This window comes from Rhinoraja longicauda, chromosome 36 (assembly GCF_053455715.1).
Source record: "Rhinoraja longicauda isolate Sanriku21f chromosome 36, sRhiLon1.1, whole genome shotgun sequence".
NCBI lineage: Eukaryota > Metazoa > Chordata > Chondrichthyes > Rajiformes > Arhynchobatidae > Rhinoraja > Rhinoraja longicauda.
The window spans coordinates 1,918,013-1,932,922 of record NC_135988.1 but is presented as its reverse complement, the minus strand read 5'-3'; the positions used below and the strand labels follow the sequence as shown (position 1 = coordinate 1,932,922).

The 14,910-nt window shown below is 50.9% G+C and overlaps 1 protein-coding gene across 3 annotated transcripts in view; it reads right to left on the bottom strand.

Annotated features, from left to right (window-relative positions):
- LOC144610184 (FHF complex subunit HOOK interacting protein 2A-like) overlaps positions 1-14,910 on the bottom strand; it is a 52,189-nt gene that overhangs the window by 7,694 nt on the left and 29,585 nt on the right. For 2 of the 3 annotated variants that reach the window (XM_078428744.1, XM_078428742.1), the window contains 6 exons: positions 14,476-14,552; positions 13,006-13,198; positions 11,003-11,166; positions 9,361-9,501; positions 6,333-6,423; positions 4,380-4,523 (listed from right to left, as the gene is read on the bottom strand). In XM_078428744.1, the coding sequence (XP_078284870.1) occupies positions 4,380-4,523; positions 6,333-6,423; positions 9,361-9,501; positions 11,003-11,166; positions 13,006-13,198; positions 14,476-14,552 (810 nt within the window). The remainder of the gene's footprint in view (positions 1-4,379; positions 4,524-6,332; positions 6,424-9,360; positions 9,502-11,002; positions 11,167-13,005; positions 13,199-14,475; positions 14,553-14,910) is intronic. The other variant, XM_078428743.1, reaches the window with a different exon arrangement.

Here is a 14,910-nt window from a genome sequence, read left to right as displayed (position 1 = left end):
ATCAGTGATGGTGATGGCGCTGGGCTGTGGATCAGTGATGGTGGTGGTGGGGGCACTGGGGTGTGGATCAGTGATGGTGGTGGTGGGGGCGCTGGGCTGTGGATCAGTGATGGTGGTGGTGGGGGCACTGGGGTGTGGATCAGTGATGGTGGTGGTGGGGGCGCTGGGCTGTGGATCAGTGATGGTGGTGGTGGGGGCACTGGGGTGTGGATCAGTGATGGTGATGGCGCTGGGCTGTGGATCAGTGATGGTGATGGTGGGGGCGCTGGGCTGTGGATCAGTGATGGTGGTGGTGGGGGCGCTGGGGTGTGGATCAGTGATGGTGATGGTGGGGGCGCTGGGCTGTGGATCAGTGATGGTGGTGGTGGGGGCGCTGGGCTGTGGATCAGTGATGGTGGTGGTGGGGGCGCTGGGGTGTGGATCAGTGATGGTGGTGGTGGGGGCGCTGGGCTGTGGATCAGTGATGGTGGTGGTGGTGGTGGGGGCGCTGGGCTGTGGATCAGTGATGGTGATGGTGGGGGCGCTGGGCTGTGGATCAGTGATGGTGGTGGTGGGGGCGCTGGGCTGTGGATCAGTGATGGTGGTGGTGGGGGCGCTGGGCTGTGGATCAGTGATGGTGGTGGTGGGGGCACTGGGGTGTGGATCAGTGATGGTGGTGGTGGGGGCACTGGGGTGTGGATCAGTGATGGTGGTGGTGGGGGCACTGGGGTGTGGATCAGTGATGGTGGTGGTGGGGGCACTGGGGTGTGGATCAGTGATGGTGGTGGTGAGGGCGCTGGGCTGTGCACCAGAGCAGCTGCTTCTTGCAGCCCTCTTTGGATCCTCGACTACCTGACTAACAGACCCCAATCAGTGAGGATAGGGGACAAATCATCCTCTACACTGGTGCTCCACAAGGCTGCGTTCTCAGCCCCCTTCCTTGTTCACCCACAACAGTGCAGCCATGTACAAATCTCATTCCATTTTCAAATTCGTGAACACCACCGTTGTGGGCCGGAAATCAAATACTGATGAGACGAAGAACAGGAAAGAGATCGAGAACCTCGTGTCCTGGTGTCGAGACAACAATCTTTCTCTCAATGTCAGCAAGACAAAGGAGACAGTGATTGATGTCAGGAAGCAAAGCGGTCGGTGCACAGACCCCAGTTTGCATTGATGGCGCTGAAGTAGAGATGGATGAAAACTTCAAATGCCCAGGATTCAATATCACCAACAACTTCTCCTGGACCACCCACATTGAAGCAACAACCATGAAAGCACACCCACACCTCGACTGCCTCAGGTGGTTCTGGATGTTCGGCATGTCCCCGTGCCCCATCAGACAAAAGGTATAGATAGAAGTATGAAAATCTAGATTCAGGGACAGGCAACTGCACCATCCTCCCAACACCTGGAGAGCCGTCCTGAACTACTATCTACCTCTGAAGACCGTCGGACTATCTTTGATTGGCTTCATCTTGCACTAATCGTTATTCACGTTATCCCCTTTATCATGTATCTGTACATTGTGAATGGCTTGATCGTATTGTCTTTCCGCTGACTGGTTAGCACACAACAAAAGCTTTTCCCTGTACCTCGGTACAGGTGACAATAAACTTAACTCAATAAAGCAAACTGCACTTTGTTGCAGCAAGCGTCCAACACGTCAGGGCATGGAGAGTGGCGCAGGGTTTCTACACCCACGGAAGGGCTTGAGTTAAGGGCCTGTCCCACTTCGGTAATTTATAAGGCGACTGTCAAAGTCGTAGCAGATCGCCGAAAAACCTTCGATTTCTACGACAATGACCACGACAATGCCTACGACAAGCTATCACCTAGGCGATGGCAAGCTACGACAACCGGCGATCCACGATAAGAAAATGGTACCAGTCAGTATATCTATCTCACAAAAAATGCACGAGGATTGTAGGAGAAAACACAGTTCCCATTTCACACAATATTCATCCATTTGACAATTGTGGGCGGATAGAATTATCACTCGGATGCAGCATGTCTTTGTTTCATTTCCCGGGGGCGGATATATGCCAAGATCATCTAGAATCGACCATTACACACCTACACAAGTGACTGCCGTGCTCTGCTCGGCCGCTTTGCATGACAAACACGCATGAGAAAAAACTATTCAACAGCAACGTCGATCCACACAAGGTGCTCATTCGCGATACTTTTCTGACCCATGAAAGAATGGAGATTTCTCGCTTTACGCAAAGTGGTCATTTTGGGACAAGTAGACTTCAGAGATACAGTGTGGAAACAGACCCTTCAGCTCACGGAGTCCGTGCCGACCAGCGATCATCCCATGCACTAGCACCATCCTACATACTAGGGACAATTTACAATTTTACTGAAGCCAATTAACCTGAGACATAGAAACATAGAAAATAGGTGCAGGAGTAGGCCATTCGGCCCTTTGAGCCTGCACCGCCATTCAATATGATCATGGCTGATCATCCAGCTCAGTAACCTGTACCTGCCTTCTCTCCATACCCCCTGATCCCTTGAGCCACAAGGGCCACATCTAACTCCCTCTTAACTATAGCCAATGAACTGGCCTCAACTACCTTCTGTGGCAGAGAATTCCACAGATTCACCACTCTGTGTGAAGAAATGTTTTCTCATCTCGGTCGTAAAAGACTTCCCCCTTATCCTTAAACTGTGACCCCTGGTTCTGGACTTCCCCAACATCGGGAACAATCTTCCCGCATCTAGCCTCTCCAACCCCTTAAGAATTTTATATGTTTCTATAAGATCCCCCCTCAGTCTTCTAAATTCCAGCGAGTACACGCCTAGTCTATCCAGTCTTTCTTCATATGAAAGTCCCGACATCCCAGGGATCAATCTAGTCCAAGGGATCAATCTAGAGACAGATACAAAAGCTGGAGTAATTCAACGAGCCAGGCTGCATCTCTGGAGAAAAGGAATCGGTGACGTTTCAGGTCGAGACCCTTCTTCAAAAGTCACCTATTCCATTTCTCCATAGATGCTGCCTGACCCGCTGCCTGACTACAGCTTTTCGTGTCTCTCTTCGGTTTAACCAGCATCTGAAATTAAATTATTTGATTTTGTTTTATTGGTCAAAATAAATGAAATTAAAATATTTGAAAGAGATGAAATACAATAACTTCAAACATTAATCTTTGGTCAAAATGTCCAAAATTTACTTTATTCAAACAAACAAAATTCTTATAAAAGGTGGATCAGCACTGGCGGCAACCAAATTCACCCGGCGACAACCTGGCGCCAACCTACGACAGCGCCCACGACAGGATACGACAACCTACGACAGCGCCCACGACAGGATACGCCAACCTACGACAGGATACGACAACCTACGACAGCGCCCACGACTGTATACAACAACGCCCACGACAGGATACGACAACCTACGACAGCGCCCACGACAGGATACGACAACCTACGACAGGATACGACAACCTACGACAGCGCCCACCACAGGATACGACAAGCTACCATCATTGCCTTCAAGCCAGCTGTCGCCGAAAAATTTAGAACAGAATAAAATTTCCGCGACGACCCGAGAACTGCTACAACTCATTGGAGACGACTCACGACCGTGCGCACGACACCCCGCGACGACTCACGACCGTGCGCACGACACCCCGCGACACTGGAGACGACCCACGACCACGCCCGCGGCACACCGGCGATAGCCTAGTCGCTGGCAGTTGCCTTAAAAATTGCCGAACTGGGACAGGCCCTTGAACAGTCAATCCAAACCATGGGCACTTCAATAAGCAGCACTCGCTGAGACAGCTCCTGAGACTGTCTGTCAGTTGCACTGTGCTGCCTCTCCAACACTGCCGCACTGCAGCGTGTTATGCCGGCACCCCAGCACAATCTCCGTGTACACACCAACCCAGCACCATCTCCGTGTACACACCACCCCAGCATGATCTCCGTGTACACACCACCCCAGCATGATCTCCGTGTACACACCACCCCAGCACAATCTCCGTGTACACACCACCCCAGCATAATCTCCGTGTACACACCACCCCAGCACCATCTCCGTGTACACACCACCCCAGCACCATCTCCGTGTACACACCACCCCAGCACCATCTCCGTGTACACACCACCCCAACACTCCAGCACCATCTCCGTGTACACACCACCACAGCACCATCTCCGTGTACACACAGCCCTGGGTAGGATTGAAATGAGACGGAACCAGGTTCTGACTGTGAGCTGAGTGAGCCGCCCCATGGAGCTGGGTCTGAGAGTGCACTGCACCAGGCACCACCTCCGCTCCCTCACCCCGACCGTCCAAAGAGAAAGGACAAACGACGTAAGGGTCTGCTTTGCTGTCCTTTACCCCTCACCCAATACCCGCTGTGGGTCCTGTACTGTCCCATTACCTGGTGCAGGATCTGTGCCATTCGGTCCAGCAGCATTCTCAGGAAGTCCCCTTCGTAGAAGTCCGCAGCTGCCCGGCAGCGTTCCTGAGGACCAGGATGTTGAGGCCGACTCCACGCTGCTGCCCTGGTGCAGCATCCCTGGAACTGCAACCACGAGACACGTGGGATACGGGCAACACCACCCCACCGCCCACCCGTGTGTGGGGCACTGGGCAGAGAGGGCACAGGTGTGTGGGCCACGGAATAGAGAGGGCACGGGTGTGTGGGACACGGAATCTAATTAGTGGGATAACCTTTAACAGTACTGATGTACAGAGGGATCTTGGGTCTGTCTATAACTCCCTGAAAGTGGACAAAGGGTGTCTGTGCCGAAGAAGAAAAAGGGTGGTGGATGTGTGAAACAAGCTGCCAGAGGAGGTAGTTGAGGCTGGGACTATCCCAATGTTTAAGAAACAGTTAGACAGGGACATGGATAGGACAGGTTAGGAGGGATATGGACCAAACGTGGGCAGGTGGGACTAGTATAGCTGGGACATGTTGGCCGGCGTGGGCAAGTTGGGCTGAAGGGCCTGTTCCCACTCTGTGAATGTTACCACTAAGAGTGGTAAACAAGGTGTGTGGTGTGCTCACCTTCGTTGGTTGGGACATTGAGCATGAGTCAGGAAGTGACTTTAAAGGCCTTTGGTGAGGCTGCATTGGGAGTATTGTGTGCACGTCTGGTCGCCCCATTACATGAAGCATGTGGAGGCTTTGGAAAGATGCAGAAGAGGTTTACCAGAATGCTACCTGGATCAGAGGGTATTATCTACAAGGAGAGGGTGGACACACTTAGATTGGTTTCTCTGGAATACTAGAGGTTGAGGGGAGACCTGATAGAAATATATAAAGACGTAGATAGGGTCGACAGAATCTTTTTCCCCAGGGTGAAGATATCAAAGACTAGAGGACAGAGGTTTACGGTGAGAGGGGCAAAGTGTAATGGAGACGTGCGAGGCAAGTCTTTGTACACAGGGTGCTGGGTGCTGCACCTGAACATGCGGCCAAGGATGGTGGTGGAGGTAGCAATGAAAGTGGCTTTCAAGCACATGGATATGCAGGGAATGGAAGGATTATGCTGTCAAGATTAGTTTGTCTGGCGTGTTCGGCACAGACACTGCGGGCTGAGTGGCCTGTTCCTGTGCTGTACTGTTCTGTGCTCTTTTAAGACATAATTTCCGCAGACTGCGCAGCAATAATGCAGCAGGGAATCAAGGAGTAAACCTTTTGGGATGCTCCATCTTTAAAAGTGCACGAGCAGGGAAAGGATGGACGTGTAAAAATGTCGGGAACACAGGAAGGTTTCCTCCCAGCTGTGGGTGGAGGGAAAGACTCGCACAGTATTCAACCAGCAAGGCACAGGCGGCTGTGCACTACCAGCTGGCAAACGGCCGGTATAGATGGGTACATGGGGCTCGGTGGCACGGATGTGGTGGTTCACAGAACCGTAGTCTGGGCGGTGACAGACATGGATGTAGTGGTTCACAGAGCCGTAGTCTGGGCGGTGACAGGCATGGATGTGGTGGTTCACAGAGCCGTAGTCTGGGCGGTGACAGGCATGGATGTGGTGGTTCACAGAGCCGTAGTCTGGGCGGTGACAGACATGGATGTGGTGGTTCAGAGCCGTAGTCTGGTGGTGACAGGCATGGATGTGGTGGTTCACAGAGCCGTAGTCTGGGCGGTGACAGGCTCGGTGGCAGGGATGTGGTGGTTCACAAATCCGTAGTCTGGCGGTGACAGACATGGATGTGGTGGTTCACAGGGCCATAGTCTGGCGGTGTGACACAATGACAACATGGCATCAGTCAAGAGAAGCCATTAGTCACCCAGCTCCCTGCTTGGTCACATCCAAGGTTTGATTCTTTGGATCAGGGCTTGACTCGGTCAGCTTTCAGTCAATGTGCACCGTTGTCTTACCGATCGATGGGCATCCACAAGATACGTGTCGTAGCCAGAGCCTGCCACCAGGTGCGAGGTCTTCACTGCGTCAGGAACGAGACACAGAAAGCTGCAACACAACACACACAAGCTAAGGCTTTTGAGATGGAGAAGAGACTGTTGCGACCCTGCAATTTCCCTGTACCCGTCCGGCCGGCCGGCCAGAGGCAATGAAGTGCTTTTGAAGTGGGGTCACGGTTACAATTTCGGAAACACAACATCCAATTTAGGGTTGGAGCTATAGAGCATGGGAACAGGCCCTTTGGGCCTCCTTGACCATGCCAACACCTAGTCACTTTTCCATCCATGTACATGTCCAAATAGAAACATAGAAAATAGGTGCAGGAGGAGGCAATTTGGCCCTTTGAGCCAGCACCGCCAGTCATTGTGATCATGGATGATCATCCACAATCAGTAACCTGTGCCTGCCTTCTCCCCATATCCCTTGATTCTGCTAGAGCTCTATCTAACTCTCTTTTAAATTCATCCAATGAATTGGCTCCCACTGCCCTCTGTGGCAGAGAATTCCACAAATTCACAACTCACTGGGTGAAAAAGTTTTTTCTCACCTCAGTTTTAAATGGCCTCCCCTTTGTTCTTAGACTGTGGTCCCTGGTTCTGGACTCCCCCAACATTGGGAACATTTTCCTGCATATACCTTGTCCAGTCCTTTTATAATTTTATACGTTTCTACAAGATCCCCTCTCATCCTTCTAAATTGCAGTGAATACAAGCCCAGTCTTTCCAATCTTTCCTCATACGACAGCCCGCAATCCCAGGGATCAACCTTGTGAACCTACGCTGCACTGCCTCAATAGCAAGCATGTCATCCCTCAAATTAGATGACCAAAACTGCACAGTACTCCAGATGTGGTCTCACCAGGTCCCTGTACAACTGCAGAAGGACCTCTTTACTCTTGTACACAAATCCTCTCGTTATGATGGCCAACATGCCATTAGCTTTCCAAACAATTATAGGGTTTAAAATGTCTTTTAAACACTACAATTGTTCCCACCTCTGCTACTCTCTGGCAGCTTGTTCCATATGGTCACCACCCTCTGTGTGGAAAAGCTTTCCCTCACGTCCGCACATTGAAATTTGAGATCATCCCCTTCACTGTCCACTACACCATCAACGTTGGCGGTGTCTGTAAACTTACCATGTTAACAACGTCGTCATCCAAATTGTTAATATGGATGACAAACAAGTGGAACCAGCACCCACCCCTGCAGACTCAGGGAAACAACCATCTCTTCCCCTGCCGTCTTCTCCCGCGGTCAGGCTGCTGACGGTCAGGCCACGTTCCAGGCCACACCGGATGGTGAAAGGTCCACAGCGGGCCGACCCAATCCCCGCGATCCGGGGTGGGCGAGACGCTGCTGCTGCCGGAGCTCCCGATGTCGGCCCCCACCCAGGGGCCTGCGAGCTTCCGACGTCCACACGGCCCACGCCGAAGCCTCCGAAGGCGAGTTGCAGCCACTTCCGCAGCCTCCGAAGGCAGCCAGCTCCGCAGATGGTGAGTCCGGTCCGCGGGCTCTGCGAACCAGAGCCCAGGTGGTCCCAGGTGTTTGGTCGATGGTAGGCCGCAGCGGGAACGGAGACACGGCCCAGAAACAAAGGTCGGGTCTCCGTTCCGAAGAGACAATTTTACAGTCCCCCCCTCACACATTGTACACAACCACAAAAAACACTACATCACATCATCACATCTAAACACTACAATTAAGACAAAAAACAACAAAAACACAAAAGTCAAACGCACCGCAGGTAAGCCGCAGCTGCTAGGGCAGCGCCGCCATTTTGGGAGGCCAAAGATAGGCACAATAAGCTGGAGTAACTCAGCAGGACAGGCAGCATCTCTGGAGCAAAGGAATGGGTGACGTTCTGGGTCGAGACCCTTCCTCAGACTGAGAGTTGGGGAGAGGTAGATAGAGAGATAAGGAAGGGTAAGTGTGAAAATTAAACATCAAAAGAGATGCGGGTCAAGGAAAATGTAGAATTGTTAGCTAGGAGAAGGTGACAACAAAGCAAACAGATAAAATGTAATTGGTGACAGTCAGACTGGTGGGAGAACTGGGAAGGGGAGGGATGGAGAGAGAGAGGGAAAGCAAGGGTTACGCAAAGTTAGAGAAGTCAATATTCATACCACTGGGATGTAAGCTGCCCAAGCAAAATATGAGGTGTTGCTCCTCCAATTTGTGTTGGGCCACACTCTGATAATGGTGGAGGCCCAGGACAGAAAGGTCAGTGTGGGAATGGGATGGGGAGTTAAAGTATTTAGCAACCGGCAGATCAGGTAGGTTTAGGCAGACTGAGCGGAGGTGTACTTTGAAACGATCGCCGAGCCTGCGCTTGGTCTCACCGATATATAGAAGTCCACACCTGGAACAGCGGATACAGTAGATGAACACACCTCCCAACATTTGATTTTACAAATTCAGAATTTTGATGTCCAGAATTCAGAATTTTACATCAAAATTCATAATATGGCGCGTAATGCAACTTTTCAGCAAAAAAAAGTATGCACGCCAAATGCACGTAGGCGTTGTGAAAAACGACTATTATTTCCACCAGTCTGTAGTTCTTGGACTATATGTACAATGTCAGGCCTATCATGAGTATATTCTACTATTATAGAAAGGTTAATGAACAGAAATACTTTTTACAACAAAGAAAACATTGTTTTGTTTTGTTTTTTCTATTTTGCTTTTCCTTGCACATCCCAATTCTCTTGGTGTTGAATAAAAGAACAATGGTCATAAAATGTATAACTAAGTTATGAAGAAAGAGTTTCATTTAAAAAACTGCACACCACTAATTTAATTGAAGACATACTTGCTCCAGTGGCCTTCAGCAGCAAATCACAACGGTCCATGTCCCCCCAAACGTTACTCCCCCCACCAAATCACAAGGTGTGCCAACTTTGAAGAAGTTCTCCTCCTCTCTCCGACCTCCATTTTGACTGACTGGAGGCAGGGAGCTGAGAGAGGCCACTTGTTCACTGACCTGTGGACTATTCTGTTGACCCTTGGTTTCCCATTGGCCTTGGCTGCTGCTTGCGTTGTTGCTGGTGCAACCAGCCAATCCGTGGCTGGGAATCTGCTGCCGACGTAGATGTCGGTGAAGAAAGGATCATCTTCCACTTCCCTAGGAGCACAGGAGAGCCAGGTCAGCCCGTCATTGGTACAAGCCCACCTGTGGACAGCAGAGCAACCTGTGCCACAGAACGCAGCAATTCAATGGCATCACAGTCGTTAAATAAAAACTGTCCAATCCAATACTACTTCCCAGCTTTTAGTTTATTTGTGAATGTCTGGCTTTAAGGTTGAGCCCATTATTTATTGCCTATCTCTTGCAAAGATGGCAATGAAACCGTACAGAACTGTAGCACAGTGGTGCAGGGGTAGAGTTGCTCTTTACAGTGCAAGAGACCCGGGTTCAATCCTGACTCTGGATGCTGTATCTTTAAATCTAAAACTAAAACTGCAGTTAGGCCACAGCTGGAGTAAAGTGTGCAGTTCTGATCGCACCATGACAGGATGGATGTGGTGATTCTAGAGAGGGGTGCAGAAGAGGTTGACTCGGATTACAGAGTATATAATATATATTATTATAAAGAGAGGTGGGACAAACGTGGATGTTTAATCTGGAATGTCACTGGCTGAGGGGAGCCTGATAGAAGTATACAATGTAATGGGAGGCAGAGGTAGGGTTTCCCCGTAGTAGAAATGTCAAACACTGGAGGGCACAGTTTAAGGAGAGAGGGGGCCTGAAACGTGCTGCCAAGGGGAATGGGGGACCAGACAGAATACTGATGTTTCAGATGCATTTAGACAGACACATGAACAGGATGGGACACAAAATGCTGGAGTAACTCAGTGGGGAGAGTGTGGGACAGTCAGCACCTCTGGAGAGATGGAATGAGTGATGTTTCGGGCCGAGACCTTTCTTCAGACTGATTCACAATAGAGGGATAAGCATGACGTGCAGGTAGATGAGGTTAGTTTAGTCTGACATCATGGTTGCCACAGGCATTGTGGGCTGAAGGGCCTGAGATGTACTGTCCTGTTCTTGCACCTTCACCTCACTGGATGAACGCACCAGAGGCCACTCCCACTGCGTTGTTCCACAGCTCTTCCCAAACCTGGGTCTGAGTTTCAAACAAAGCAGCAGGTGCAAGCAGAGGGCCCAGCCGCCTCTTGGTAGAAACAACTGAAGAAGCTGGTTTTAAAAAAAAAGGTACAAAGTGCTGGAGTAACTCAGCAGGTCAGGCAGCATCTGTGGAGAACATGGATAGGTGACGTTTCACAGAGTGCTGGAGTTACTTAGCGGGTCAGGCAGCATCTGTGAAGAACATGGATAGGTGACGTTTTTGGTTGCAATCCTCTTCCAGATTGAAGAAGGGTCCCGACCTGAAATGTCCGTCTATGTTTTACAGAGATTCTGCCTGATGCATTGAATTACTCCAGCACTTTATGCCTCTTGGTAAATTGGCTAAGGAGTGAGGCTCTGGGGCTGTTTAACCAGAGGCTCAGGAAGAGGTGGTGCACTCTTACTTAGACAAAGAGGGCTGCAAGAAGCAGCTGCTCCGGTGCACAGCCCAGCGCCCCCACCACCACCATCACTGATGCACACCCCAGCTCCTTACTCTGCCTGGTCCAGCAGCTCGCTGTCTGCAGCCGTCTCCTCGGGACCGCTGTTGTGCGCGACGTAATGACGGTCACTGAGGTTCCGCAGCACCAGGTTATAGATGATGTGCTCGTGAGATTTCTGCAGCAGCTGTTCGAAGAATCTGAGACTGGCCATGCTGATCTAGGAGAATCCAAAACACTCAGGCCATAGGGTCATGCAACACGGAAACAGGAACCTCACGCCAACCTGCCCACACCGACAAAGATGCCCCATCTACACCAGTCCCACTGTTCCCGTTTGGCCCATATCCCTCTAAATCCTTCCTATCCATGTACCTGTCCAAATGTCTTTTGAATGTTGTTTTAGTCCCTGCCTCAACTACCTCTGTTGGCAGCTCCTTCCATACACCCACCACCCTCTGTGTGAAAATGTTGCCTCTCAGGTTCCTATTAAATATTTCCCCTCTCACCTTAAACCCATGTGCTCTGGTTCTTAATCCCCCTACTCTGCATAAAAGACATGATCTTATCCACCTCTATAAGATCACCTCTCATCCTCCGGCTCTCCAAGGAATAAAGACCTTGCCTGCTCATATTCCCCCGGCAGCTCAGACCCTTGAGTCCTGGTACCATCCGTGTGAATCTTCTCTGCATCCTTTCCAGCCTGACAACATCTTTCTTTATCTATTCCCATCATGAGCTGGTGCTGCAAGATCATGCCAGCAAGCAAGGCGAGGTTTGCAATATCAAGTTGGTAATTTTAGTTTAGTTTAGAGATATAGGCCTTTGTCCCACCGAGTCCGCGCCGCCCAGCGATCCCCGCACACCAACACATACAGTCATATACTAAAAAATTATTGTAAGAGATTTATCTTATTTATTTTTATTTTCCTACCTACAGAACTATAATGCATGTCATTTTTTTAATTCACAGAGTTTGTAAGATAAAACTGAGTTATGAAAAAAATGCTTCCGTGTGAGGTCACACACGTGACCAGTCCTATTTGACCGCTGACCTGACCAAACATTGTCAGCATAACATATAGAAATTTCACTTGATAAACTTCTCAAGACGTTCTCCCCGTGACCTGCGTGGGATTTCTCCGGGAGCTCTGGTTACTTTGCCCACTCCAAAGACGTACAGGTTCGTAGGCTAATTGGCCTGGTAAAATTGTAAATTGTCCCTAGTCTGTGTCGGATAGTGTTAGTGTGTGGGGATCGCTGTTCGTCATGGACTCGGTGGGCCGAAGGGCCTGTTTCTGCGCTGTATCTCTAAACTAAACTAAAGAGGCTGGAGCTAACTGCGCTAACGTGTGACATGTTTGCACTGACCTGTAACGTCCCCCAGTTATACAACATGCTGACCTGACACCATTACAATGACCACACTGCCCTGGCCTGCCCTGGCGTACCTGACACCATCACAATGACCACACTGCCCTGGCCTGTAACCCTGGCGTGCCTGACACCATTACAATGACCACACTGCCCTGGCCTGCCCTGGCGTACCTGACACCATTACAATGACCACACTGCCCTGGCCTGTAACCCTGGTGTACCTGACACCATTACAATGACCACACTGTCCTGGCCTGTAACCCTGGTGTACCTGACACCATTACAATGCCACACTGCCCTGGCCTGTAACCCTGGCGTGCCTGACACCATTACAATGACCACACTGCCCTGGCCTGTAACCCTGGTGTACCTGACACCATTACAATGACCACACTGCCCTGGCCTGTAACCCTGGTGTACCTGACACCATTACAATGACCACACTGCCCTGGCCTGTAACCCTGGCGTGCCTGACACCATTATAATGACCACACTGCCCTGGCCTGCCCTGGCGTACCTGACACCATTACAATGACCACACTGCCCTGGCCTGTAACCCTGGTGTACCTGACACCATTACAATGACCACACTGCCCTGGCCTGTAACCCTGGTGTACCTGACACCATTACAATGACCACACTGCCCTGGCCTATAACCCTGGCCTGCTGGGCGGGAGCTCACCTCGTCAGACAGATGATTGCAACGCTCTATTAGTTGGCAGCGCAGTGCGGGGCGGCCTGGGTCCACCTCCACCTCCGCCTGTCGACCATCGCCCAGCAAAAAGCAAACCAGTTCACCCAGCAGCTGAGGGGACGTGGTGTGTGCCAGGATCCCCGTCAGCAGCGCGGTGGAGGACAAGATGCCCATCTCCGACCTAGAGACCGTGAACAGTGGTGGTAGTCAGTCAGCTGCAGAGAAACGTGGACAACATGAGCAGGAGAAGGCCATTCGGCCCTTCATATCTGCTAGGCCAGTCAACACGACCACAAAGGTTTCAACCCCAAAACCCCCCATCTCTGCCCCTCTCTTCCATCTGGCCCCAAGAATAAGTGGAGTATTTTTTTGTCATATGTCCGGAAATGGACATTCTTACCTCCTTCCTGAATATATCCATGAATAACTCTTCCCTGAATGTAGTCAATGATTTGGCTTCAACTAATTTCTCTAATGCAGCATTCCACAAATTCACCACCGTCCTTTGACACAGTCATCGACTTATACGACATGCTAATTCCATGCGGACCAAACACGCCTATCCAAATTTATTCAATGTTCCTTTATTTGGCCCAAATCCCTCGAGAACATTCCATTCGCAATTCAAAATGATTTTTCAAATGTTGTAATTGTATCTGCCTCCACCGCCTCCATTGGCAGATCATTCCACAGACCCACTGTGTGAAAAACTCATCCCTTAGGTCCCTTTAAATCTTTCCCCTCGTACTTACATCCAGAACCTCTATTTTCAGACATTCCTACCCAGGGAAAACGACTGTGAGCATCCACTTTATCGATGCCTCTCATGACTTTACATCTCTATCATGTCGCCCCTCAGCCTCTTTCACTCGAAATTAAGTCCCAGCCTGTCCAATCTCTCCTTATAACTCAAGCCTGGGTTAACAGGCCCGGCCGGGGCTGGAGCCGAGGTCGACGGAGTCGTTTTGGTGACATTTCGGGTCGAGACCCTTCTTCAGAGTTGGCAGCTCCAGTCACAGGCATTGATCACAAAACCAACCCTCCCCCTTCACTCTGAATGCCATGTCACGGAGAGTTAAAATGGCCGCTCCATTCACAAGTGTTTCACGACCAGGGTTGCCAACTGTCCCGTATTACACGGGACATCCAGTATTTTCGGCTCAATTAGTTTGTCCCGTACGGGATTGCCCTTGTCCCGTATTAGTAGGGTTGCCAACTTCCTCATTCCCAAATACGGGACAAAGGGTGACGTCACCGGCCCGCGCCCCGCGTGACCTCACCCAGCCAGCGGCCACGTGCTCCCGCACCACCAATGGCAGCCACCCGGGCTGAGAGCACGTGGCCGCTGTCTGGGTGAGGTCACGTGGGGCGGTGAGGTCACCCTTTCCCCCATATTTGGGAGTGAGGAAGTTGGCAACCGCATTCACAACACCCCAATAAAGGAATAAATTAACTTACACCTGTAGTAGTTGTGGCTCTAACACCTTGTGGAAGAAGCGAGTCCTGATCTGACGGGCCAGAGCAGCAGCCGTTACCTGCGTGAGGAAAGCAAAGTGTCGGGGTTACTGGCAGCTGCTGGAAATGCAGGGCCAGCCAGTGAGAGCACAGTCCCACGACCTGTGAGTGCTGGTCAAGTGGGTAAAGGCAGCCGGCCACTGGCTGGCACTTGGTGAGACGACCGGCAAACCCTCTGCAACCAGGTGGCAGGCAACACAGGCTTTCACAGCACAGCGGTAGAGTTGCTGCCGTACAGCGCTTGCAGCGCCTGGGACCCGGGTTCCATCCCGACTGTGGGTGCTGTCTGTATGGAGTTTGTACGTTCTCCCCATGACCTGCGTGGGTTCTCTCAGAGATCTTCGGTTTCCTCCCACACTCCAAAGACGTGCAGGTATG